General features: G+C 38.5%; 1 protein-coding gene across 13 annotated transcripts in view; it reads left to right on the top strand.

Annotated features, from left to right (window-relative positions):
- Window positions 1–24,971, top strand: part of Pum1 (pumilio RNA-binding family member 1) — a 135,841-nt gene that overhangs the window by 58,351 nt on the left and 52,519 nt on the right. For 8 of the 13 annotated variants that reach the window (XM_013519591.1, XM_005395009.2, XM_005395007.2 and 5 more), the window contains 4 exons: window positions 7,019–7,127; window positions 8,090–8,268; window positions 19,949–20,115; window positions 22,437–22,707. The exons of 1 other annotated variant lie outside the window; for it this stretch is intronic. In XM_013519591.1, coding sequence (XP_013375045.1) covers window positions 7,019–7,127; window positions 8,090–8,268; window positions 19,949–20,115; window positions 22,437–22,707 — 726 coding nt within the window. The remainder of the gene's footprint in view (window positions 1–7,018; window positions 7,128–8,089; window positions 8,269–19,948; window positions 20,116–22,436; window positions 22,708–24,971) is intronic. 4 more of the 13 variants (XM_013519592.1, XM_013519597.1, XM_005395013.2 and 1 more) reach the window with 2 other exon arrangements.

The raw sequence follows: 24,971 nt of genomic DNA, 5'->3' as shown, positions 1-24,971 counted from the left end.
ATACACAAATGGGAAGAATTTGGTAGATCATGTCTGAACTACATAGTGAGAAAGTGTCTCAAAAAGATGAAAAAAAAAAAAAAAAAAAGAAAGAAAAAGAAGAAATAATCCTTTCACTTGAGTACTGAGTAACTGATTAAAGACAGTGCAGCATGTGTTCTTAAAGAGTAGATACACAAATGGGAAGAATTTGGTAGATCATGTCCTTAACTGAAAGAGGTAATAACTACAAAAAATAGAATCCTTTGCCTTATATGCTTTTTTAGTGATAGTTTTTTTTGTAGGGGGTCAGTGTTGGGGACTGACCCCAGGGTATTCACAGTGAACTGTATCCTCGCCCCTTTTTTAGTTTTTTGAGACAGGATCTCACTGAGTCACTAAGTTGCCCAGTTTGGGCTGGAACTTTTGACCCTCCTGCCTTACCCACCCAGAGTGCTGGAGTATAGACATGAACCACCACTTCCAGGTTATATATTTATTTGTAACTTAAAAAATAATTGACTTGTGATTATAGGGGACATTTTAAATACTCTATTTAAACCACAGTTTTCAAAACGAGTTGGAAGTTTAGTTATTAAAATTATTTTCAACACTCAGGCTGAGGCAGGAGGATCATTGCAAGTTCGAGACCAGCCTGGGCTACAAAGTGAGCTCAAGGCCAGCCTGAACTGCATAACAGGACCCTGTCTCAAAAAGACAAAAAAAAAAAATCATTGTAAACAATAGACTGAGCTCTCTTCTTAAAATTAGTGTTAGCTTTTTTCAGTTTGAAGTTATGTTGAAGAGAAATGTGTGGTTAAGAGAACATGCTTTATTTGTAGTGAATTCGACATTACCACAATCTTAGTTTTTATGTATTAGAAAGTCAGTTGTAAAGTACAACAGAAATATATTTTGTAACAAGTACTTCATAATCCTACCACCCAAGCGTGTCCTTTTTGTTTTTCTTTCCAGTCTCCATCCAAAAGAGAAAGGTACATGAAGAGCATACACCTTTGTGTTTTATTCTTAAAATTTAATGTTATTTTATAAATACTACTTACAGTCATTATGACAATTTTTGGTGAGCTTACATTATATAACCACAGCTACCTGATTGTTGAATATTTAATTTGAGACCAGCTTTTTTGGTTTGCATTCAATAGTCTTGCAGACATACTGAATGTAGAGTTTTGTATTTGGAGAGAAGAAAGTTTTAGCTAGGCATAGTGGTGCACATCTGTTACCCTAGCACTTGGGATGTTGAGGCAGGAGGATTGCCATGAGTTTGAGGTCAGCGTGGCTTCATAGTGACTTCAAGGCTGGCCTGAACTATGTGGTGACACACTGTTGCAAAAACCAAAAAAAATTTTTTTAAAAAAAGTGCAATCTCAGAAACGAACATGACTCCCCCGACCTGTGCAAAGAATTGTACTAACAGTGAATGCACGTATCTTTTTTTGAAATGATGTAAAGGATTGATTTATGCCTTTATGATTTGTATGTGCCTTTTTCTTTCCATCTATCTGATTATATACATGTATCACCACACCTGCTCCTTTATCTTACTAAATGTTTACAATAGCCCGTTTTCTAACTAACTGTTTACAATAGCCCGTTTTCTAAGTGAGAAGATTGAGCAGCAAAGGCCTAAATTCACACAGCTAAGATTTAAAACCAGTTTTTTAAAAAAATGGTTCTAAGCATTTGTGTGTTACCACTGTTTTATTTATCACAGTAAGTATGTTATAGGTTCTTGGTATTTTTGTCTTTTTATCAGTATTGAAAGAGTTCTTAGTTATAGTTTTGATGTGATTGTGTAAGTCCACACTTTATGTCTGTTTTGTTAGATGAAAAAAGATGTTGCCAGGCAGAAATGTGGAAGTTGCCTACATGGCCAGCATTGCTTATATTAGATTTCTGTTTTATTCTCTAGAAGCTTCATGAATAGGCTTCTTAAATCTTTTGTATAAACCTGGGGTTCAGAATGGGATTAATGGTGCATGTATTTTCTCCCTAAGATTTGAGAACAGACACCATTGGTGAAGTAATAGAAATTCCACTTAATTGGACGTTACAAGGAAGAATACAGGTCTATTTCATTCCCTGGGGTGGTAGGGCCTTCCAAGCTCTGCTTCTCAGTTTTCAGACAGACTTTCACAACTTTGGAGATGATTATATTATGGGACTGAATCCACACTAACCAGAACCACTAGCAATAATGTATAAAAAGCAAAGTGAGCTGGTGTGGTGGGGTACACCTGTAATCACAGCACTTAAGAGGCTGAAGTAGGAGGAGTGCTGTGAGTTTGAGGCAAGCCTGGGCTACGTAGTGAGTTCAGATGCCTTCTCCTTTAACGTGTCAAGTAGCTAATACTTCGTGCAAACTGACTTCTGTTTTCTTTGCTTTGTTGGACCGATTCTTAATTCCTGATATCTTCTTTTAGAATTGTCAAATCTTTTAATCTCTTATTGCAAGATCTTTCTCCTAAATCTCTGCTGTGATCTGTTGCTCTTTCCAAAAAAAGTCTGGGATCAGGGGTTGTACTTCAGTGGTTAAAAGGCTTACCTAGCCCACACAAGGCTCTGGGCCCTAGCCCCAGCATTGCAAAAACAAAACAAAACCAAGAAATGAAAGAAGAACCCAAGACTTTATTGCCAAGTTCTTGATATACGAGGTATAGAGGATCTGTCTCTTCATATGCTGTAAATTTGCGTGTAAATTTTTGGTGATTGAATTTAGGTGTGCCTGACTTAGGCAGCTACAGTACTAGTGTGTGTTACGTTCGATTGGTGAGCCAGGTAGAGAGGTTACTGTTGAATTTGAAGTAACACTTGGACAGCACACCATCATTTTGTTTTATTTAAAGTTAGATGTCTATTGTCTTTTTCTTGTTGCTGGGACACAGTACTTGACACCCATAATTTTTGAAAAAATGAGATGCAGAAAACATCAGTGGTTGCCACGGCTCATGTTTCAGTAGTTTCAGTCCTTGCTGGTTGGCTGGCTCCAAAGTGAGACCACATGGCAGAGGAGCATGTCTGGAGAATTGCTCATGGTATGGCAGACAGGAAACAGAGAGCCAGGGAGGAGCTTGGAAGGAGATAAGAGCCCCCACTCCTGCTTGTGCCAAGGCCCCACCTCCTGACAGCACACCATAGCATGATGCACTCATAATCCAATCACCTTACAAAAAGCCCCACCCTTGAATGCATGAGGCTTTTGTGGAAGGGCATCCAGTTGTAAACCAGAACATTTATTTTAGCTGTTTTCTTGCTTGTTTATTTATTTATGTATGTCCTGTTGTTTTTTTTTGAGAAAGGTTCTGCTATGTAGTTCAGGCTAGCCTTGAACTCACTATGTAGTGGTGATCGTCCTGCCTCAACCTCCTGAGTGGTGGGATCACAGGCATGCACCACTGCCTCCAGCCTGGCTCTTGAATATAAGTGATTGGTACTGGTTTCAGTGAGCCTAGTATGTCTGTGTTGATTTAATTTTGCAGTTTTTTTTTTTTTTTTTTTTTAAAGAGACAAGGTCTTGTTTTGTAGTTCAGGCTGACCTTACATTCATTGTGTAGTGCAGGCTGGTCTTCAACTTGTGATCCCAAGTGCTGGGATTACAGGTGTGTGCCACCATGCTTGGCAAGTCTCCAAGTTTCTATAGGTCAGAAACCAGGCATTGCTTTACTAGGGCTTCCCAAGCTGCAGGCAGGGGTTCAGCTGGAGACCTGTATATCTCAAACTTGACTGGGAAAGGCCCTCTTTCCAGACTCCTGTGTCAGGGTCAATTTTTCAGAATGTTAGACTGAGAGCTTTAGTTCCTAGTGAATGTTGTGCAGAGATCTCTCTTGATTCTATGCTGCGTGGGCCTTTCCTTTAGGTGGCCAGCGTAGCATAACAGCTATCTTCACCAAAGTGAACAGAGCAGGAGAACAGAAGAGTATATGCAATTGTAGACGTTTGTAACAATCTCTTGTCTTCTCCTTTTTCTTAGAAGCAAGTCTCTAGGTCCTGCTCCACAGTCAAGGGGATTAGATTATTAGGAGTCATCTCAGGTGCTGCTAACAATTGAGTGTATGTGGGTATGGCTTAGGTAATGAGAAATACTAGGTTCTATGTGACATTTAGGGGCTTGACTAAGTTTGTTTCCGTCTTTGCCCAACCACTTCGGTTCACTAATTTTTATTCTCTCTAATTTGCAGAACACCCTTGAAATACATTCATTCCACTCTCCTCCTGCCCCCAGTCAGCATGTTGCCACCCTCTTCTCTCACCCTTTTTTTTTTTTTAATCTTTTCTGAATGTGCCTTTTCTGTTCTTACAGATAAAAAAGCCTTCTTACCACTACTTTGCCAAAGCAAACTGCATTCTAGTACTCTGTACTGCCTCTAAGCATCTGCTTAGGATTTATATTTATTGATTTTTTTTTTTTTTTTTTGTTTAAATTGATGGTATTAGTGAGAGAATGCACAACTTTCACACTGCGCTGCATTCTCAGCCTTTTAAATTTGTATTTATTCATTCATCTTTTTAAATTTTGAGACAGGCTGTCATTGCATTATCCATGTTGGGCATGAATTTGCAATCCTCCTGCCTCAGCTTCCCAGAGTGTTGGGATTATGTTCGTGTGCCATTGTACCTGCACAGTTTATATAGTTGCATAATAATGAGAAAGATTATTGATTCTTGGTGAGCTAGAAACTTTAGCTTTTTGATACATTTTCCTTGAGTCTTGAATCTAGTACTTGTGTGAAGTAGAATTTTCACTTTGTAGCAATTCGCTTCATGTTTGCTATATTGTTTCCTTTTGAAAGAATTTAGCCTAGAAACAGCTTTATTATGTGCTTACCTGCTTTTGCTGGCATTGAACATTATGACAACCTGACAAGTTATAGTGAAAGGTAACAGGAACCCAGAAATAATTTTTAAAGCCTTCAGCTCAAAGACTGTTGCTTTTAGTTAGCAATTTAACAGATTATAGACAGACTGTATTTGTATATGAAGTCTAATACTAAGAGTAGAAGCTATTTCCTGAAGTTTTTTGTTTTTTGGTTGGTTGAGTGGGGGTAGTAATGGGAATATTTCCTCAGTTTTGAATAAAGATTTCCAAACTTGTGTGGGAAATGATGAACACTTAAAAAATTAAAGGGTAGGAGTGGTTTTAGTCACTTTTGCCCCATTTCCACTGTTACATGGAACGTAAAATTAACCAGCAAGGTATACACAGAGGAATAGTTGATGTGGGCACCTGTTTGCTGTCATTCTCTTCAAAATGAAGGGAAAAAAATCAGAATTAGAGTGGGAAGGGGAAAGAAATTCCCCTTTGGCTAAGGTTTTTGGAAAATATAAGGAGAAAAACAATTAAAAACGGACATTCCACTTGTCTCTTGAATCATCAATTTTCAGCATCCCTTCTGGGATCTGTAAGCAGCTGGGTGTAACACCACTGAACACATTCATTGAGAATGTACTGTGTGGCAGACGTTGTGTTAGGCGCTCATCGACTGTATCTCTCAATTATCACAACAGCCTGAAAAATATTTGCTTCATTAGTAAAAGAGTATGAGGCCTGGGGCAGTTTAATAGAATTTCTTAGGTGCATCACAGTTATCTAGTGGAGCGTCCAGGCTCTGCTGCTTATCTTTAATCTGGACCGTCTTACCGTCTCCTTTGCCTTCTCCCTCCTCACTTTGATCCACTGAAGTTAATAGACCCCAGAGGAATTGACTGCTGCCTGTTGTTGTCGCCCTTTGAGGAAACGTAGACATCTGTACAATTAAATGTCAGATTAAAATGTCCTTTATTATGATACTGTTTGATTAGAAAATAACAAAGCCAGAAATGCATGTGGGAAACCATATTGGCCCAGGCAGTAACCCAGATTTATAGAGCTTCTTAAGAGAGGTTTCTAATTATGCTAAGAAACCTAGAAATTACGTTCGGGAAACCAGGATTCATTGTAATGGGTAGAGTTTTGTTTTTCTTCCTTAACATTGGGTTATGGACTTGTAAGTTGAAAAGTTAAACCTTTACTGTAGAGGAGGAGAACAAATGTTTTGTGTTTTCTGGTGTTTTATTCTGTTTTCTTGAGTTTAGCTCTTGAGTGTGTGCCTTTTTATGTCTAAAAATGATCTTAAACTTTAAAATTTTCTGGGTAATAGCAGTTGAAAAGCAAACATAATTAGAAGAATTATGAGGGCCATTTCAGTGAGCGAAACTGGTGGCTAAAACCAGGAATGATGGCATTCCTGTGAAATTTTTCCTGTGTAACCCTGATCACTGATGCTTTCATCTTAAGTAAAACTATGGTGTGTTTTGGTTGAAGTACTTAGTATTTCCTTGGTTGAAGCTTAAGGTTCTCATTGATTTAGGGCCAGTGATAACCTGCATTTCTAAAAAGGCTGAATGAGTTTTGAATTCACTTTAACGTTACTACCAACTATTGTTAAAATTAGGAGAGATTATTTTTCTTTTAGTAATGGACAAATAGCTCTTCTATATTTTCAAAGCTTTGAAATAGTTTAATGATGTGGTTGGGAAGTGTTTGGTTAAGAGTCTGTGTATAAAGGAAATGAATTTTGCCTGTAGCATGCCACAGCTGGGGTTCGCAGCTGGGTTCATGCTCCAGTATGAGTAACTTTGTATGATCAAGTAGTACACCTATAGGCAGAATAAATGGGTTAATAGTTGGTATTTCCTTTTTCAACAAAAGTCCTCTTAGCAAGTGAGCTAATGGGACCAATATTAGTCCCCTTCCCTCTCCCTTAAAAATCTTGGCATAGCTTAAGGGCAGAATACCAGGCATGTAAGTTGGGCCTTTATTGGATGGTCTGATCAGTGTCCCCCTTTGCCTTAGGCCTCTATCTTTTGCCAAATAAACAGTAATGCTTTTGCCACAGCTTTGTAGTCAGAACACTTTGGTTAAAGACCTTTAGGGCACATGAGCATCTTCAGTACTCTTGTCTAAAAGAAAGTGTTGACTGCTGTACTTTCATTCTTTATGAATTCTTTAAAAGCATCTATTATTTTTAATTTGCAGCAGCTCTTGCCAGGTAAAAAGTTTTGGGAAACAGATGAATCCAGCAAAGATGGACCAAAAGGAATATTCCTGGGTGATCAATGGCGAGACAGTGCCTGGGGAACATCAGGTAATCTAGATCTAGCATCTGTACTGTGATTTATGCCTGTCTTAGAGCTCCTTTCCTCAGCATTTGGCAAGTTGTGAATTTTACATCAGTGACATAAGCATGTCAAGCAAATGTCCTCTCCAGTAGTATAATTGCCATTAAGGAGCTTATATGATGTAATACATTAAAACATAATTAACACAAAATCAGATCTTCAGTATTTTCTGAAGCGCTAGCTGCAGAGGAATGGTCTTATTTGAAATGACCATAATTTTAGCTATAACCTTTTGTTCTGTACTATTGTCAGCATATTTGGAATTAGAAAAATCTATGCCTGCTATTTGAAGTTCATATCTCTTCTTCACCCCTTGCCCCTGAATACCATGTATGGGATGATTTATCTTTTTATGTATTTGGGGCCAAATAGAGCCACTGGGCAGATGCTCTTGTGATAGTCTGCCCCTGAAAGGGATGCGGGAGAACATGCAGGGGTAGACACTGACAGCAGAAAGACGTGACAGATGATAGGGAGGAAGGAGATAGAAAACCCTAGAGAGGGTGTGCTGTGTCACAGCACAGTGTAAGAATGGAACCTCATGATGACAGTGAGTCATCAGAAAAGATTGGATTACATTGCTGTTTTTGAAAAGGGCAGTAAACTCATATTTATTTTAGTGATATTGCCAATAAAACATCTTAAATTCTTTTATTTGAAAGGTATAAATGTTAATTTATTTATTTAGATAGATAAGACAATTACACGAACTGCTGCATTCTCTCCTATGCTGGATAAACAAGGAGTATGTTCCATTTTCTTAGTTTATGTAGACTATTAATACCTAGTGAAAAATACAATAGATTTCCGCTGAGAGGAACATGGCAGGGTTCCTGATGCCCAGTCATTGGTTTATCCATGAGACAGGACTCATAATTTGTTTGGGCCTCTGGCTGCACTGTATCATGCTTGTGTATCTTTTTTGTAGATCATTCAGTTTCCCAGCCAATCATGGTGCAGAGAAGACCTGGTCAGAGTTTCCATGTGAACAGTGAGGTCAATTCTGTTCTGTCCCCTCGGTCGGAGAGTGGGGGACTAGGCGTTAGCATGGTGGAGTATGTGTTGAGCTCATCCCCGGGCGATTCCTGTCTAAGAAAAGGAGGATTTGTAAGTTGGCCTGAGGAACTTGTTCCTATCTCTCTCTTTCTCTTTCTTCCCCCAAAGCAAAATATACCTGTTTCGTTTCCTTAGTTACAGCACCAACTAAGGGTATTTTTAAACATTTCCATTGTAAATAGAGCTCAGCAAACATGTTAAACTGAACTTTAAGAATGGAGCAATAACATTTTTTTGGGGACACACTGATAACTGATCTAGGAACTGAAATCTAAATCTCAGTTTATTGGTCTCCCAGAAAACATTAGTCTTAGTTCAGAATAAAGACAAAAAGCAAAGCGGAGAAAGAATTTTTTTTAAAAAAAGCTAAAGCTGAATGCTAACAGGGAATCTCAGATCTCAGAGCACTGATTTGTCAGTATCCTTGGTGACCTTAAAATGGTCTAGATTGAGTCATTCTTGCCTTGCAAACCAGACTTTATTATAAATGTCATCTTTGGTCCTCCTTCACTGAATAGTTTTGCTTCTCATCTGGCCTGTCAGGAAATTAGAATTTCTGTTAATTATTTACAGTATGTAAAACAAAAATTCATCACTCCTGACATGTCTGAGGCTAAGTGATAGCTGTAGGCTTTGCCTGTCACCCCTTCCCGTAACCCTTAGTAGCCTTCCTCAGGCATCTCTGAGAGCCTTTCCCAAGTCTGTTTCTTCAGTGTTTATCTAAAAGCCTTGTGATGTTATCGTTTGATTCTTCCTCATTTTGTGTTCTGTGACTGGTTTTATGTTCAAGTCACAGCTGAGAACGGGCACAAGAGACATTCTGAATCTGTCTTTCTTCTTCCTCTCCTGATGGAACTTGTTCTTTACTTTTTCACAGCTCTTTCTTTCTGAAGTCCTTTTTGGCTAATACCACTTAATGGCAAGCATTTGGGGGACTTTCCCCAAATCATATTAATAATTTTGCCTCCATAACCATCTTCTTTTATCCCGTAGCATTTATTAATCAGTATTTTTATTTTCCTGTGTCTGTTGGTAACTATTGGAGGCTTGGCCCTGTTTTCTCCTTTTTACTTTTTTTAATCTTTTTGAGACAGGGTCTCAATCTTACAACGATCCTCCTGCCTCAGCCTCCTGAGTGCTGGGATTACAGGCATGCGCCACCTTGCCCAGCTTTTTTTGTCTTTTTGAGACAGGGTGTTGCTATGCAGTTCAGGCTGACCTTGAGCTCACTTTTGTAGTCTAGGCTGGTCTCAAACTTGCAAGATCCTCTTGCTTCAGCCTCCCCAAGTGCTGGGATTACAGGTGTGTGCCACCATGCCTGGCTCCCTCTTTTACTTTAAAACTTCTTAGGGTAAGAAGTATTTCATTTTGATGTAGCTTCCTCAGATATCAAGTATAATTCCTTCTTTTTTGGTACTGGGAATCGAACTCAGGACCTTGTGCTTGTGCTTGCCAGGCAGGCACTTGTGCCACTGAGCTATATCCCTTCCCTGGTCAATATAATTCTTGAGTAATAGCCATTCTGAAGTTAATTAGATTGCTTCTGGGTCTTTGACCCTTCAAAGACTTGGGTCAAATTAAGTGGCTTGGTGGATCAGATAGAAAATAGCTTCTTGTATTTGAACCTTCCCAAGGGGCTGCTTGGGAAGAATAAGATCTACCCTTTGGATGTGAGGAATACGATCAGTCCAAATAATCATTTATCTTTTGTCTCATGGGAAGAGTAGAGTTACTTCTCTTTTCACCTTATCCCCAGCTGATCCCCCACTCCCAACCTTTTCCTCTTCTATGAGCACATATTCTTCAGAAGAGGTATTACCTTCTAAACATTGGCTGTAACTTTCACTTATTTACTGGAGGAGAAAAATAGTGCTCTGTGTTAGTGAATTGCTAGTGTGATGAATTGGAACCTTTGTGCTCTGGCTGTGAATTTTCTGACGTGTGCAGCCACTTTCTAGTTTGTGGGGCTTGTCAGGAAGCATGTGCCTGCCTGGGTGTAACTGTGCTGTTTGGAGGGAGAAAAATCAGTGGAATTAGGAGGAAGATAAAATGGTGGGACTAAATTATTACTATATTTACTTGTAGTTTTCCTCTTTTTAAAAGAATTATTTTCTTAAGACAGTTTTTATGATAAAGGCTGTGTCTTTTGGTTTCATTTTCTTTTTTTTGCTTTTGTAAAAGTGGGTTTCATCTTTAGTTGTCTTGGAATAGTGGCAATTTTTAGCTTATATAGTATTGTGACAAGAAGAGATTAGACCTCAGAATGGAGATCAGGAGATTGGACCATAACAATTGAATGATTTACAAAGCCTTGAGGGATGCATACAGATAAATGGAAACTCTCTAAATCTGTGTTCCAGCTTCTCGAAGGAAGGTTGTGGGTAATAAAATACCCCATATTTTGGCTTGAGTTGCATCTACAGAGTGACAAAGGAAAACTGATCAGTGACATCAAGCCACCATATTGTATGCCATTTTGAACTGCTGATGAGCTTTGGGATTGAATCCTGCTGATCGTATACCTAACCTGACTTCGCTTTGGCTGTCGGTTAGGATAACACCTGATCAAAGCTATGTTCATAGACATGTGAATCACTTTTTAGTTAAGATACGCATATGTCTTCTTTACAAAGGTGAAGCTTTTCTTTTTAAAAATAACTGCTCATTCAAAATGTTGAGTTCAGAGAACAAGAACAGTAGGATATCTGGTTGTAGATAATTGTTGTAAAGGGTAGTAGTTGGTAGGTTAGGAGTCAGAGTCTCCAGTTGTTTTTTTGTTTTGTTTTTTTTTTTTTTTTTTTTTTTTGTCTTTCTGAGAGAGGGTCTTGCTATCCAGTTTGGGCTGCCTTGAACTCACTTTGTAGCCCAGGCCTCAGATGCACAGTGTTCCTCCTGCCTCAGCCTTCTGAGTACTGGTATTACAGATGTGTGCCTCCATGCGCGCTGTTACTTTTTTTTGGAGGTAGGGTCTTGCTCTGTAAGTTAGGCTGGCTTTGAACTTGCCATGTATCCAAGTTAGTCTCACACTCACAGTAATCCTCCTGCTTCAGCCTCCCAAGTGCTGGGACTATAAGCACATGCCACCACACCTGGCAGTTGCTTTACTTTTTTTGGTGACTTGACCAGTGTGATTTCCAGTAAGTCATAGAGAAGTCATATTTTAATCACTCAAGAGCTGAAAATGTTATGTCTGATGGCATAGTGATTTTAGACCTCCAAGTAAGTACTAAGAAGTCATTCACAGACATGATAACAGATAATCCAGAGTTCAAATTTTCAGGTAAAGGTGGTTTATAACTATAGTAATCTCATTCTGCAATAGTTTTCTGTCTTCAAGAAGGTTCCCTGGTTACACCTTGTGTGACAGTATTTACCTTTTTGTAGGCCTTCCCTTAGCGTCCCCTTGTTTTATTTTTATTTTTATTTTGGTACAAGGTCTCAGTGAGCTGATAAATTGTTCAGGCTAGGCTCAAACATGGATCCTCCTGCCTTAGCCTCTCAGAGTGCTGGAACATGGAACTCTCTTGAGTTCATTTTGATTGGACGAAGCGTTTAGTTAGTAGTTTTGGTTTCTGCAATAAGAGTACTTGCAGGCTGACAAGAAGAGTATGACAACCATATTTTATTCTTAGCACTTAGTGTAAATGCTTGGTAGCATTCCATATATGAATCCCAACCTTGAGGGTAGTAGTTTTTGGAATAGTAGGAAAACTAATAATACCAATCAAATCTTTAATGTCTCTTTTCTTTCTGTATCCTTCATATTATTTATTCCTGCTTTCAAAATCAGGTGCAGTTGTGTATTTTTCAGGTCTGTGCATGCATCTAAGGACTCTGCTGTAGTTGACCCTGGAATAGTAACAGCTGTATTCTTCAGATGGGCTGGAGCCTACACAGTCAGAAGAGTGGGTCATACTTTCTGTTTTATTGGTTAGGGAAATGAGGAGACTAAACAGTGATTAGGGTTTAGACTATTCTAACATTGCACAAATAAATGATTTGTAGAAGGTCGTTATTCTTGTTCTGTAGAGAGTGGCAGCTTTTGACCTGGAGGGTGAATCACACTGGTAGCAGTTCCTTTGGGTCACAGAACTTGCTTTTCTGGGCTTCACTGCATTTATTTTAGGTAACCAGTACTATTGTAATAATTACCTTCCTTGACTTAAAAAACAAAACATAACTTGGAACAGTATAATACAGGGAGAAGTCAGGCGTTTGAGTCCCAATTGGATCCTGATTTTTTCATCTGCAAAATAAAAGTCTGATTTGTATGGCTATGTAAACTATATGAAAAGCCTTTGTAAATCATGGAAGGGTTCTTTCACACAGCCAGTGCACCAATAGCATGAGGGTCAGCTGTGAGCTTATGAGAAATGCAGATCCTGGTCCCACTCTAGATATACACCCATGATTCATTCATTCATTCATTCATTCATTCTTTCTTTTCTTTCTTTTCTTTCTTTTCCTTTTCTTTTCCCTTTTTCTTTTCTTTCTTTATTTTCTTTCTTTCTTTCTTTCTTTCTTTCTTTCTTTCTTTCTTTCTTTCTTTCTTTCTGTCTGTCTGTCTCTCTTTCTCTCCCCTCCCTCCCTTCCTCCCTTCCTTCCTTCCTTCCTTCCTTCCCTCCCTCCCTCCCTCCCAGGGTTTCACTATGCAGTTCAGGCTGGTCTCAAACTTTTTCTTTTGTTGTCTTTTTTCTTGAGACAGGGTCTTGCTATGCAGTTCAGGCTGGCCTTGAGCTCACTTTGTAGCCTAGGCTAGCCTCGAACTCACAACGATCCTCTTGCCTCAGCCTCCCAAGTGCTGGAATTACAGGCCTGTACTACCACACGCGGCTTTGGCCTCAAACTTGCAGTGATCCTCATCCTCCTCCCTCAGCGTTTCTGAGTGCTGGGATTACAGGTGTGCACCATCACACCCAGCTTCATGACTTCTTTCTGTATTAGAAATTTTATTTTTTAAAATTTTTCTAGTACTGGGAATTGAACTCATGACCTTGTGCTTGCCAGGCAGGCACTGTGCCACTGAGCTATATCTCCGGCCCCGTATTAAAACTTCATAAGCTCTGTAGTAAGATAATTTCCTTGGAATACAGAACCATCAGGAGGCTCTTAGAAACTCATTACAGGGTAGAGCCACTTCAGATTTGGGTTTGCATTAAATAAAACATCTATATGCTCTACTTTGCACTGTCAAGCTTTTAGATGCTGACTAAATAAAGAAAAAAACCCCAGCAAACTTATTTGGGGAAGTCTTTATAATAAAAGCAGATACTACTTTCCACATGTAAGATATGTTTTCTTTTTCCTCTTAGATGTTACAGCAGAGGTGACCACTCTTTCTGCACATTAGAAAATGGGTGATTCTGTCCAAACTGCCTGTTACAGACTGTTCTGTAATACACACGTCCTTACTTTTGTCTATTCTGAGATTATGATGCATATTTCAAGAGAGTGTGCCATACTTTAATGGAAGGATTTCCTTTTTTAGTGGTACATAAAATATATCAGATTGGATGAATCCCAGAAAACCAGCTGGACAAAGAGCCTAATGATAAACTTGAGAGCTAGGGGCTCAGGGTATCTAGCAGGGTTTTTTTTTTTTTTTTTTTTTTTGGTCTTTCTGAGACAGGGTCTTGCTGTGCAGTTCAGGCTGGCTTTGAGCTCACTTTGTAGCCTAGGTTGGCCTTGAACTCACAGTGATCCTCCTGCCTCAACCTCCTGAGTGCTGGGATTACAGGCCTGCGCCGCCACTCCTGCCTTTATCTAGCAGTTTGTTAAGCCTTGGGGAAGTGGGAGTGAAGGAGATGAAAAAGACAATGGGAAAACTAAAAATTGGATGAAGTCTTTTGAAGGCTTTTTTTAAAAAAATGAAGTGTTAAAAAATGTGAATTGTATTTCTATGAATTACCTTACTTAATCCTTAGGTAGTACTTTTATTTCTGTTAATTTATAGTAAGAAAAAATAAGGGTTAGAGGAAAAGTAAGGGCGTAGATTTAAACTTTGTTCTTATTTTATTTTATTGATTGATTGATTGATTGTCTTTTTGAGACAGGGTCTCTCTATGCAGTTCAGGCTGGCCTTGAGCTCGCTTTGTAGCCCAGGCTGGTCTTGAACTTACAGTGATCCTCTTGCCTCAGCCTCCTGAGTGCTGGGATTACAGGTGTGTGCGACCACTCCTGGCCTTTGTTTTAATTTTAATTCTGATCTCTATGTAACTTTTTATTCTGCTATGCTGTCTTAGGCATTGGGTTTCTCGTGAAAGGATCCTATTACGTTAAATTTAAAAATTTTTCTTTCCTTCTCCTTCCCCTTCACACTGCCTTCTCCCCTGTGGTGATACTGGGAATTGACTCTAGGCCTACTCACACCCACCCCTTACCCCGTTTTTTGTTATTTTGAGACAGCCTCACTGTGTAGCTAGGGATAGCTTTGAACTCAAGGTGATTTTCCTATCTCAGTCTCCCAAGTGCTGAGATTATAGGCGTGCACCACCAGTCTGGGTCTTTCAGCCCTTTATTTTTAAGTTTTTATTGGTACTTTTTTTGTTTTTTTTGTTTTTGTTTTTGAGACAGGATCTTGATACATAGTTCAGGCTAGCTTTGAACTATATAGTTCAGGCTGGCCTTGAACTTGTGGTGACCCTCCTACCTTAGCCTCCCGAATGTTGGGATTATAGGTGTGTATCACCATGCCCAACTCCCTAACCCTTAAAAAAATGTTTTTTTTCCCAAAATTTTGAGACAGGGTCTTTCTATGTGCTAAGTTGCTCAGGATGGGCTTGAACTTGGGGTTCTCTTACCCCAGTCTCCCAGAATGCTGAGATTAGAGGCGTATATCACCTGAGGTACGAAGGTATTTCACTTTGCCAGCAGTTCAGACTTTCATATTTTTAACTATTTCATCATAGCTATAAACTTCCATGACTTAAAAGAATTTGTCATTTTAGTATTTTTGCATTTTGTGAAAAACAAAATTATGTTCAGGAGAAATCAATATTTAAATCAGAATTATGATTTTTTTGATTCAGTGAATCAAACAGATACACAAAATAATTTCTTTTTAGAGAAAAGGGAAGAAGACCAGACATAGAGGTATACACTTATAATCCTAGCATTTGGATGGCTGAGGCAGGAGAACTGCCCCAAGTTCAAAGGCAGTCTGAGCTGCATAGTACGACCCTGTCTTGGAGGGAGGGAGGAAAGAGAGGAGAATATTTCTAGTGTCATTGAGTGTAACTTTGCCCTGTGCAACTTTGTTCTAAGATGACTAGAGTAAGAGTGAGAATTAAATTCTACTTTTGACTTCATTCAGAATTAAGAGATATACTTGGAAGTATTTCTCCCTTTGTGTGAGTCTTCTAAGGAAGCAGAGCTACAAGTATAGGACTCTGATTTCATCTGTATGTGCTGCTTCTACCTATGTCTCCTCCTCTCCCTGTTCATTAGTATCTAGCAGTAGAACATATTCTTCCACCTTAGACTGCTTCTTGGTTCCACATTACAAATTTTTATTTGACTTGGGAAGTTCAATTTTGGAATTTGTTTTTGAGCAGTAGGTTTTAATGGCTATCCAAAGGAAGCACATACAAAAAAGATGCTGTGACTCCTTATTTTGTCCATTATTTAGTTAATAGGCTTTTAAATACCATCACCTATTAGAAAATATGTAACTAAAAATGCAAAACATAAATAAAGCATAAACTCTTTTTTTTCTTACTTTGGTTGTTTTTGAGACAGGGCTGGTCTTGAACTCATTTTGTACCCAATGTTGGGATTACAGGTTTCCAACACCAAACCCTGCTATTCTGATACTTATGTTGGACTTAATTATATTGGTTCTCAGTTGTGGGTGCTTGTCAAAGCTGCTGGAGTAAAAACTTGCATTAACATTGGCTGGAGCTTCTGTCGACCAAATAAATCAGAATCTCTGGGCCAAGACACTTGTAAATTAAAAAAAAAAAAAACATTATGATGATCAACCCTACCTACAGAACCACAGCATTGTGAAAATGATTGTGCCCTGGGAAGGGCACACTTAGGACAGCCAAATAAAATTGGCTGTACACTTGTATTTCAGAATTAGGGCATTTAAAATTTTTATCTTGATACCTTACATAGTGTTCCAAAACATAGCACTGCTGTAGTGCATCCCTTTTATTAACAATGTTACATTTGTATAAAATGACTTATTCTTTTCTTATCTGTAAAATGTTTACACATGCATTATTTCATTGATGTTCTTAACTGTTCTTTTTTCATAACTACTCTTTTTTTTTGGTACTGGGAATTGAACTCAGGACCTTACGTTTACTAGGCAGGCGCTTGTGCTGCTGAGCTATATCCCCAGCCCCATAACTATTCTTTATTAAACAAAATTATCTGTGTTATAGACAAGCAAACTAAGATGAAATGGCTGTCTAAACCTTCTGATGAATAACTGTTAGCAGTTGAGATAGAGCATGCACTTGGTGCGCCCTGTGTCAGTACTTTCTGAATGACCGCATAGCTGTCGCAGCCTTATTTTATATATTCAGTAAATGTAAAAGTACTGTAACATTTAGGAAGGTGGGTGTGGTGGTGCACATCTGAAATCCCAGCACTTGAGAAGCTCAGGCAGGAGGATCAGTGCCAGTTTGAGGCCAGCCTGACCTATATAGCAAGACCCTGACTTTAAAAAAAAAAAAAAAAAAAAAAAACCCACAAAAATACCATCAAATTTAGTAATCCATTTACACCCTTATATTCTTTAGAGTCTTCACATGTCTAAAAGACATCACTACGGTCTCAGACCTAAAGACTTTCGATAAGTAGATTTCCCACTTGGGCTATCAGGAGTCAAGACTTAACTACCATGCAGTTTTATTGAGGATTCACTGTTGATTTATTGAGCTTTTTTCAAGTTAGAAAAATTATTATTGTTTTCTTTTTGTGTTGATGGTGTTGGGGATTAAGCATGTGTTCTCCCATTTAGCTATACCCCTAATCCTTAAACAGAAATTTTGTTGAACTGTGACACATGTATAAAATGTGCAGGTCATAAGTGTTCATGTTCATGAATTTTTGCAAAATGAAAAAATTCATGTGACAGTCATCTAGATCAAGAAATGGAAGCATCTCTGGGGTCACTCCCTTCCAAAAGAAATACCTACTATTCATGCTGACATCAGTAGCTTTTTCAGAGTAGAAAATCAGGTAGCAGTATTTTGTAGGAATGAACTTATTCCAGGGAAAAACAGCTTATCCCAGGGACATCGTTTGAAAATCCAGCTTTTGGCAGTATAATCCCCTCTGTCCTTCTCCATTTGAGATTAAGCTCAGGGCCTTCACACTGTGCTAAATCACAGCCCATTTTTATTTTGAAGCAGGGTCTTGAGAAGTTGCTCTGGCTGGGCTCAAACCAATGATCTTTTTGCCTCAGCCTCCCCTACTGCTGGTATTACAAGCCTGTGCCACCATGCCTGGCTGTTAGTAAAATTCAGAATATAACTGGTACGTTTTAAGGCAAGATCAGTCAGGATATAGATGGGGCAAGCAGCTTCTCAGTAAGCCCTTATGAAGTGTCTCTGAAAGATAATGCAGCACATCAAATTGGTCAGGGGGTATTCCTTGCTGTCAGTTTTCTTGCTTATTGTGGAAACTTTCTATACTTCTTTATTCTGTTTCCTTTGCATTTTCCCCTCCAGAAAATGAGGGGAACTTTGAAGTCATTGCAAGATGATGGAGCTGAGTCAGTGATTTGATTTGTACACCTGGAGAAAATTCCTTATGTATGGCTATAGGATGATTCTTACAGCTCTTTTGCTATTGATATTTAATGGTTTCCAATATATTACCACCATCTGGACTCTTATTTGATGATAATAAAGAGAACAAGAGTTAATGTTTTACTTTAGAAGCCTAGTTTTATAGGATTTTTCTCGTCGTGTGTGTGTATACATATGTGTGCATGTGTGTGTGTAAAAGTCCTGTATTTATTGAGTTCCTGCTAGGCCCTGTATGGAGTGCTAGGGATATAAAAATGAACACACGGCTTCTGTCAGTTTTACCTTTGCAGCATGGAGGAAGCTATTATCTCTGGTCATCTTAATAAGTCTCCTTGCCTGTAGAATCCTCATTGTCCCATCTCTGCTTTAGAATCTCAATGTGGTATTTAGTTAGCTATTTTTCAGTCTTTCTAAATTAATAACAGCCTCATATTCCAAAGATTCTACTCTGAAAAACACATCTCAGTGACTATGAGAGCATGGTTTACCATCTTGATGTTACATGAGGCTAAGTTGTATATCCTAAGTTCCTTGTCATATGTGTTTCTTTTTTCATATTATATACAAAAGTTTTCTTTTTCTGTATCCCATTTGTAAAGAGAATGAATTTCAAAATAAAATGGGCTCTGAATCAGTAGTCAGAAGGTCTAACAATTTCGGTAAGATCATTTGTTGTTTTTATGTCTACAGGTCTTCCTCTTCCCCTGTACACAATCAGTCCACAGCTGATTGTCTGTGACTCTGTCCTCCATTAGTGTGTTCCACTCTGTTTGCTTTTGGTGACTGAAAATGCTGTGTAGTAGCTCTCATCTTCTGTTGATTGGACTTGCCTTTTCCCAAGAGCTTTAATTTGGATCATGTGAGCTTATTTCTTCCTTCATCCAGAAGTAGGTGGTGAGGAATAGCAAAGATTACTAGTATTACAAAAGCAAAGATTACTTAGTACCCTTTGATATGAGGTTCTTCAAAGTTCTCTCTACCATATCAAGCCACCATATCAAATACTTTTTGAAATCAAGGTACATTGGCTTTATATATGTCCAGTGCTTAACTTTGGATATTGGTCAGAGGATACTTCCTTAATTTCCTTAGAAAATAGAACATAAACATGTTTGGCAGCAATCAGTTCTTCTGGGCCAATGTTTCAGGCTTTGTAGTGTGAAACATTTATGAGATAAATTCTTTTGCATCAAATGCTTTAGAATGCTTCCACTTAATGTCTTACGAATTTGCTTTGAAACAGGCTGGCAGTGGAAGATGGCGGATAGTTTATAGTACTTTTCCTGAAAGGATTTCACAGCTATATTTAATTTGTTTTAAAGCATTAAAAAATTAAAGGGTCATCAGTAATTGTTGATGCAGTAAGCTGTGAGGTTTATAAGTGGAACTGGAGAAATATTGGTGCAAATTGGCAGGATGTAGTCTAAAATCAACTGTAGAATAATTGAGTTGGAATGACCTTAGACCACATGGAGCTCATGTTTGGAAGTAAAGGAGAGGTTATATAGAATAGTGGGGAGACAAGAAATTCATTTATGAGCTTAATACCTTGCCTTTATACTACTAGCTACCATACGTGGGGCTACTGGGAGTTACGCTATTACATAGACATGATTTGAAAGTAGAGAAGTGGGACCAAGAAGTACACAATTGTGGTTGGGCTTTGGACAGAGAGGGGAGCCTCCCTGTTTCCCCACACAAATAAAACTAAAAACAACGGGGTGGTGGGGACATTGATTATGGTAAGAGTGTCCTAAACTCTGTAACATAAACATATGTCTGTCTTCCCCATTTGGCAAGACTTTCTGCGGTGTTCTGCTTGTGTTGTTTGTTAATTGGATGTAATGTCTGAAAGGGTGTGGGCACTTCCTGTTCTGACCAGCACGTAGGGTAGCCTTATGTCCACAGTGGATGTCCACTGTACTAGTTGATGATGATTAGTGAAGCTGAAGCTATTTTTTAAACAGGGCCCAAGGGATGCAGACAGTGATGAAAACGACAAAGGTGAAAAGAAGAACAAGGGTACGTTTGATGGAGATAAGCTAGGAGATTTGAAGGAGGAGGGTGATGTGATGGACAAGACCAATGGTTTACCAGTGCAGAATGGGATTGATGCAGACGTCAAAGATTTTAGGTTTGTATGTTTTACACTTCTGATTTTTGAATGTGGGCTGTGCGTTTTTGTTTTGATTTATATTTGTTTTAGAGAGCCCTTTCCCTATTTTCTTCTAAAAAATTGGATCTAGTATAGGCCATGCTATAAAGATGTTAAGTAACTGGTAAGGTAGAATTTTCTGAGTTGTCAGTGCCTGATACTTTGCCAAAATGGTGAATTTTGCATTGTATAGAGCTCTAGAGCTTACAGAAAGATTCCATAAAAAATAATTTAAGTAATTCTCAAGTATCAAAATTACCTCAGGTAGGCACGTTGGACTTTTACCAAGCTTCTCTTAAATCACGGTATTAGAAAGCCGTGGTTACTAATGGAAATGGGTTATATACCTCTGGCCTGTTAGTGGGAAAGAGTTGAGAACTTGTGTATTAACTCATGTGAGTTTCATAAGCTCCTTTTTAAGTGGGTGGATTAGATATCATTTTCCTCATTTTGAAGAATCAGAGATGCAGCTTAAATGACTTGGGCTTATTCATATCACTTCCACAGGTGACTCTCTGCCCATCTCTGGTCCTTAGTGACTTGCAGATTTTACCCTATCATTTAATACACACAGTATTACATACTTTCACAATGGGCAACTATTTCTTATTTATATTGGCAACCTTTAGTTATGGGAAAAAATTTTTTAACTTTTTTTTTTTTTTTTGTGGTACTGGGGATAGAACTCAGGACCTTGCACTTGCTAGGCAGGCACTTATGCCACTGAGCTATATCCCCAGCCTGAAAAAATTTTTTAAATTTATAAAAATCCTATATAGTTAATAGGTAAATAATGAATATATTTAAATAATGGTTATGTAGTTAAGTACTACAAATATATAGTTAGATAATTTAAATTGGAATCATTTTAATGTCAGCCTGAATTAATAGGAGTGTATTTTCACATATACCACACAGACACACAGATCATCATAACACCTACCAAAGTTAAAATTAAAATGTATTTTGTATCATTTGTATCATTAATTTTTATATCTTTCATAAAATTTGAGGCAAAGGGTAACAAACTTCCCTGTGGTCTTTTAGCTGAGTTCAGGTGGCTTTTCTATCCTGAATTGCAAGCAGCCTGTAGCAATATTTTGTATTATTTTGCTGGGGGCTGGTGGTGCAGTGTTCATGAGGGATCATGAAGTTACACTTAATATAAACCAGCCATAGAATTTCTTTCAGGGGTGAAGGACATTGAATGTAGCCAAAGGCTACATCCCTTGACTATAACACTCATATATGTTAGTTTGATTTTGTACGTTATAATTCTGTAATCCTTTTACATAGGGTGATGGTATATCCTGGGCTCCCCAGAACAGCATTCCTTTATACTTATATCCCAGGTAACTACCAGTAGTACCCCTTGTTTTTTTTTTTTTTTTCCTGTTTGGAGTGTCCTAGCTTGGATGATAAATTGTATCCTCACATTAGTTTTAATTTTTAGAATCTCTTATTAATAGGGGCATAGCCTGGATAATTCATTTTTACTGTTTTGAAATGGTCTGCTGCTTCTGGTTTCTTAGAAGGAAAGAGAGTTTTAACATTGGTCATTAGTGTCAATAATACATAAAAAGTTTTCATTAGAATCATTCTGAGATGTAGAATTTCCCCTAGAAACAGACTTTTTTCATTGGCTCTATATTTAAATAATACATGTTGTATTATTTTATATTAGTGCATTATGGTTACATTCATTATGGGGAGTTGGTACACATATAAGATATATCTTAATTCTTTTATTCCCTTCCTTTCCCCTCCCCCAGGTGTTTGTTGGGGCATATTTTACCTCCTGTGTTTTGGTAGGCATGTCTGTTTTTGTTTTTTGAGGTAGGGTCTCCCTATGTAGTTCAGGCTGGCCTTCAATTCACTATATAGCCCGGGCTAGACTTGAACTTGAGGCAGTCCTCCTGCCTCAGCCTCCTGAATGCTGGGATTAGGTGGAATTGACCATGCTTAGTGGGTTACCTGTTTTTATGGATGCCACAGGCAACAATTTTTTCAGTTTACCTAGTGCTCCTCATCTGAACTTTTGATGAAGGGATTGTAAATTAATACCAGTCAGTGTACATTTGACGGGTGGATGGGTGGGTGGGTGGGAAGGCAAGCAAAGGAAAAGTTACAGGATGTAACCCTGTAAGGACCATAAAGGATTTCTGGTTATTTTGTAGAAATAACTCTTGCGTATTATGGATAATGAGCTGTGTCAAGGATGTTGTCCTTAAACTGGGGGTTGCTTTAGTGTCCCTTCCCACTCAAAATAAGGTTTAATGCCCTTTACTTTCTCTGTTTAGCCGTACCCCTGGTAATTGCCAGAACTCTGCTAATGAAGTGGATCTTCTGGGTCCAAACCAGAATGGTTCTGAGGGCTTAGCCCAGCTGACCAGCACCAATGGTGCCAAGCCTGTGGAGGATTTCTCCAACATGGAGTCCCAGAGTGTCCCCTTGGACCCCATGGAACATGTGGGCATGGAGCCGCTTCAGTTTGATTATTCAGGCACGCAGGTACCTGTGGACTCCGCAGCAGCAACTGTGGGACTTTTTGACTACAATTCTCAACAACAGGTACTGTGTGTGTCTCTGTTATTCTTCATACTTTCTCTCAAGCCCATAATTCAAGTAATTAAGGATGAGGGGTTGAGGGGAGGGTGACCTCTTAGGGTGTCATTAGGCAGTCCCTCCTAACTCTCAACAGTGAAGTGGAGGCCGGGAATATAGCTCAGTGGCATAAGTGCCTGCCTGACAAGCATGAGGTCATGAGTTTGATTCCCGGTAACAAAACAAAACAGTGAAATGGGTTTATAAAGCCCCTGTCTTTGCCCTCAGGAAGCTGGCTTCTCATGCCAAGGTTGCTGGCAAGAGAGCACCCCGCTGTACATGTGCTCTACTTGACTTTTTTCTCCTCAGCTCCTGGGGAATGGACGAGGTGGTGTTACTACTTTCTCTAAAAGTTTATGTGGTGGTGATGCTGCTGATTTGGTTTTCAAATAGTGAACTCCATTGTGCCAAATCATATTAGTCATTTCTTTTTAAAGTTAATTGCTATAGATAACGTAGTCATTAACATAATTACTATAAAAAACACAGATACAGGTCTGGTATCTTTCAGAGGAGTTAGAATATAATTAGGTGAACATACACAAAAGATCTACAAATAGGCTGCTTGGCTCTTTCATTCGTAAATTTCTGGAAAATCTTGTATGTGTGCCTTGTAGTTTTGAAGGCATAGAGGACTAATTCTAGACTTTTTGATCTTAGTTTTTTGTTTTTTTTTTAAAGGAACATATGATTCAGGGTCTTGCTAAATTGCCCAGGCTGGGCTCAAACTTGTGATCCTCTTGCTTCAACCTTCCAGAATTCTACAATTATATATGTTCCTCACCACGTCTGGCTTGAATGAATTTTGACTGGTAGACAACTAACAAAGTTATTAACCTTAAAAAGTTTACCAAAAGAAATCCCATCGACACCCAATTTGTGTATAAGTTCATTATGATCACTGATGGTTTTTCTAATGGAACTTGGTATGGGTTCCTAAATTTTATCCCTCCAACCTTTCTTAAACTTCTTGCCTTTGATCACATTTTATTTTACTTCTAATTTAAAATCCTTCCTTTGTTTAGCTGCTTACCAGAAAGTTTTCAGGATTGCCCGTTTTCAACTTGTTGTACCTTTTATCTCCTTTAAGAAAAGAAGTAACCCATTCTCCTGCCTTGTGGTCTGACTTCTCTAATATCCCTTGCTGGATTAGAACCTCCTTGAGGCCAAGGGCTTTTCTCTCCATGGCTTCAGCAGACCAAGTTTTCAGGGAATTTTCCTCCTATCTGTATTACATCTTTGTGTTTCTCTTTTGCTTATTTATTTACCTACTTATTTATACACGGTGAATGATTATACTAGGATTTGAACCAGAGCCTTTGCACTGAGCTACATCCCCAGGTTATGTTATGTTATGTTATGTTATGTTATGTTGTGTTACATACTTAATTATGTTGTGAGCAGGGTCTCTTTAATTTACCCAGGCTGGCCTGGAACTTGTGATTCTCCTTTGCCTCTTAATCTCTTGTCTTTAATATAGTGTACTTTCAAAATTTGCAACTATAAAATTTACTGTATGGTACTCAGGAAAGTTACTGAATATCAACTGGAAAGTAATGCATTTATAATTATAATTTATTTATTTATTTAATTTTATTTTTTTCGAGACAGGGTTTTACTGTACAGTCCAGACTGGCCTTGAATTTCCTATGCAGCCCAGAGTAGACATGAACTCATGATTCTCCTCCTGCCTTTGCTTCCTGAGTGGTGGGATTACAGGCCGCATGTGCCACTACAACCTTCATCAGTAATGTGATATTACTGTATAATATCAGGGAACATTATTTCTTGGATAAGAACTTACTGGGGTTAATCTATTGCTGTCTGATCAAAAGCCACAAATTGTCTCATCAAAAAGAACAAAAGAACAGATCTGTGAGCTGCAGAGTATAACCTTTTGTTAGAATCTTTTTGTTTTCGTCTGGATCCAAGCATATCTCAATAGAGAAAGATTCCCTATTTGTACCCTTTTTCCCGACTTAGTGTAGTCATTTTAACAGTGGAAAGAAGTACTCAGTGTTAAATGACAAGGCCGTATTTGTCTGTGTCCTAGGAACCCTGAGAGCATGGAGAGCCTGTGAGTCTATGGGGAAGGACAGATTGTGGAAAAGGTGGTTTTTGAATTGTACCTTTAAAGACTTATTTGTACAGGAGGAGAGTGAAAATGCTCATGGAGGAAATAGTAAAACTAAAGCTTGAAGATGGAAATTAGTAGGAATGTGTTTGGTAGA

Source organism: Chinchilla lanigera, unplaced genomic scaffold (genome assembly GCF_000276665.1).
Source record: "Chinchilla lanigera isolate Chin_1 unplaced genomic scaffold, ChiLan1.0 scaffold00051, whole genome shotgun sequence".
Classification (NCBI taxonomy): Eukaryota; Metazoa; Chordata; class Mammalia; order Rodentia; family Chinchillidae; genus Chinchilla; species Chinchilla lanigera.
Note: the sequence above shows the minus strand (reverse complement) of the source record. Positions and strands in the feature narration are given on the sequence as shown.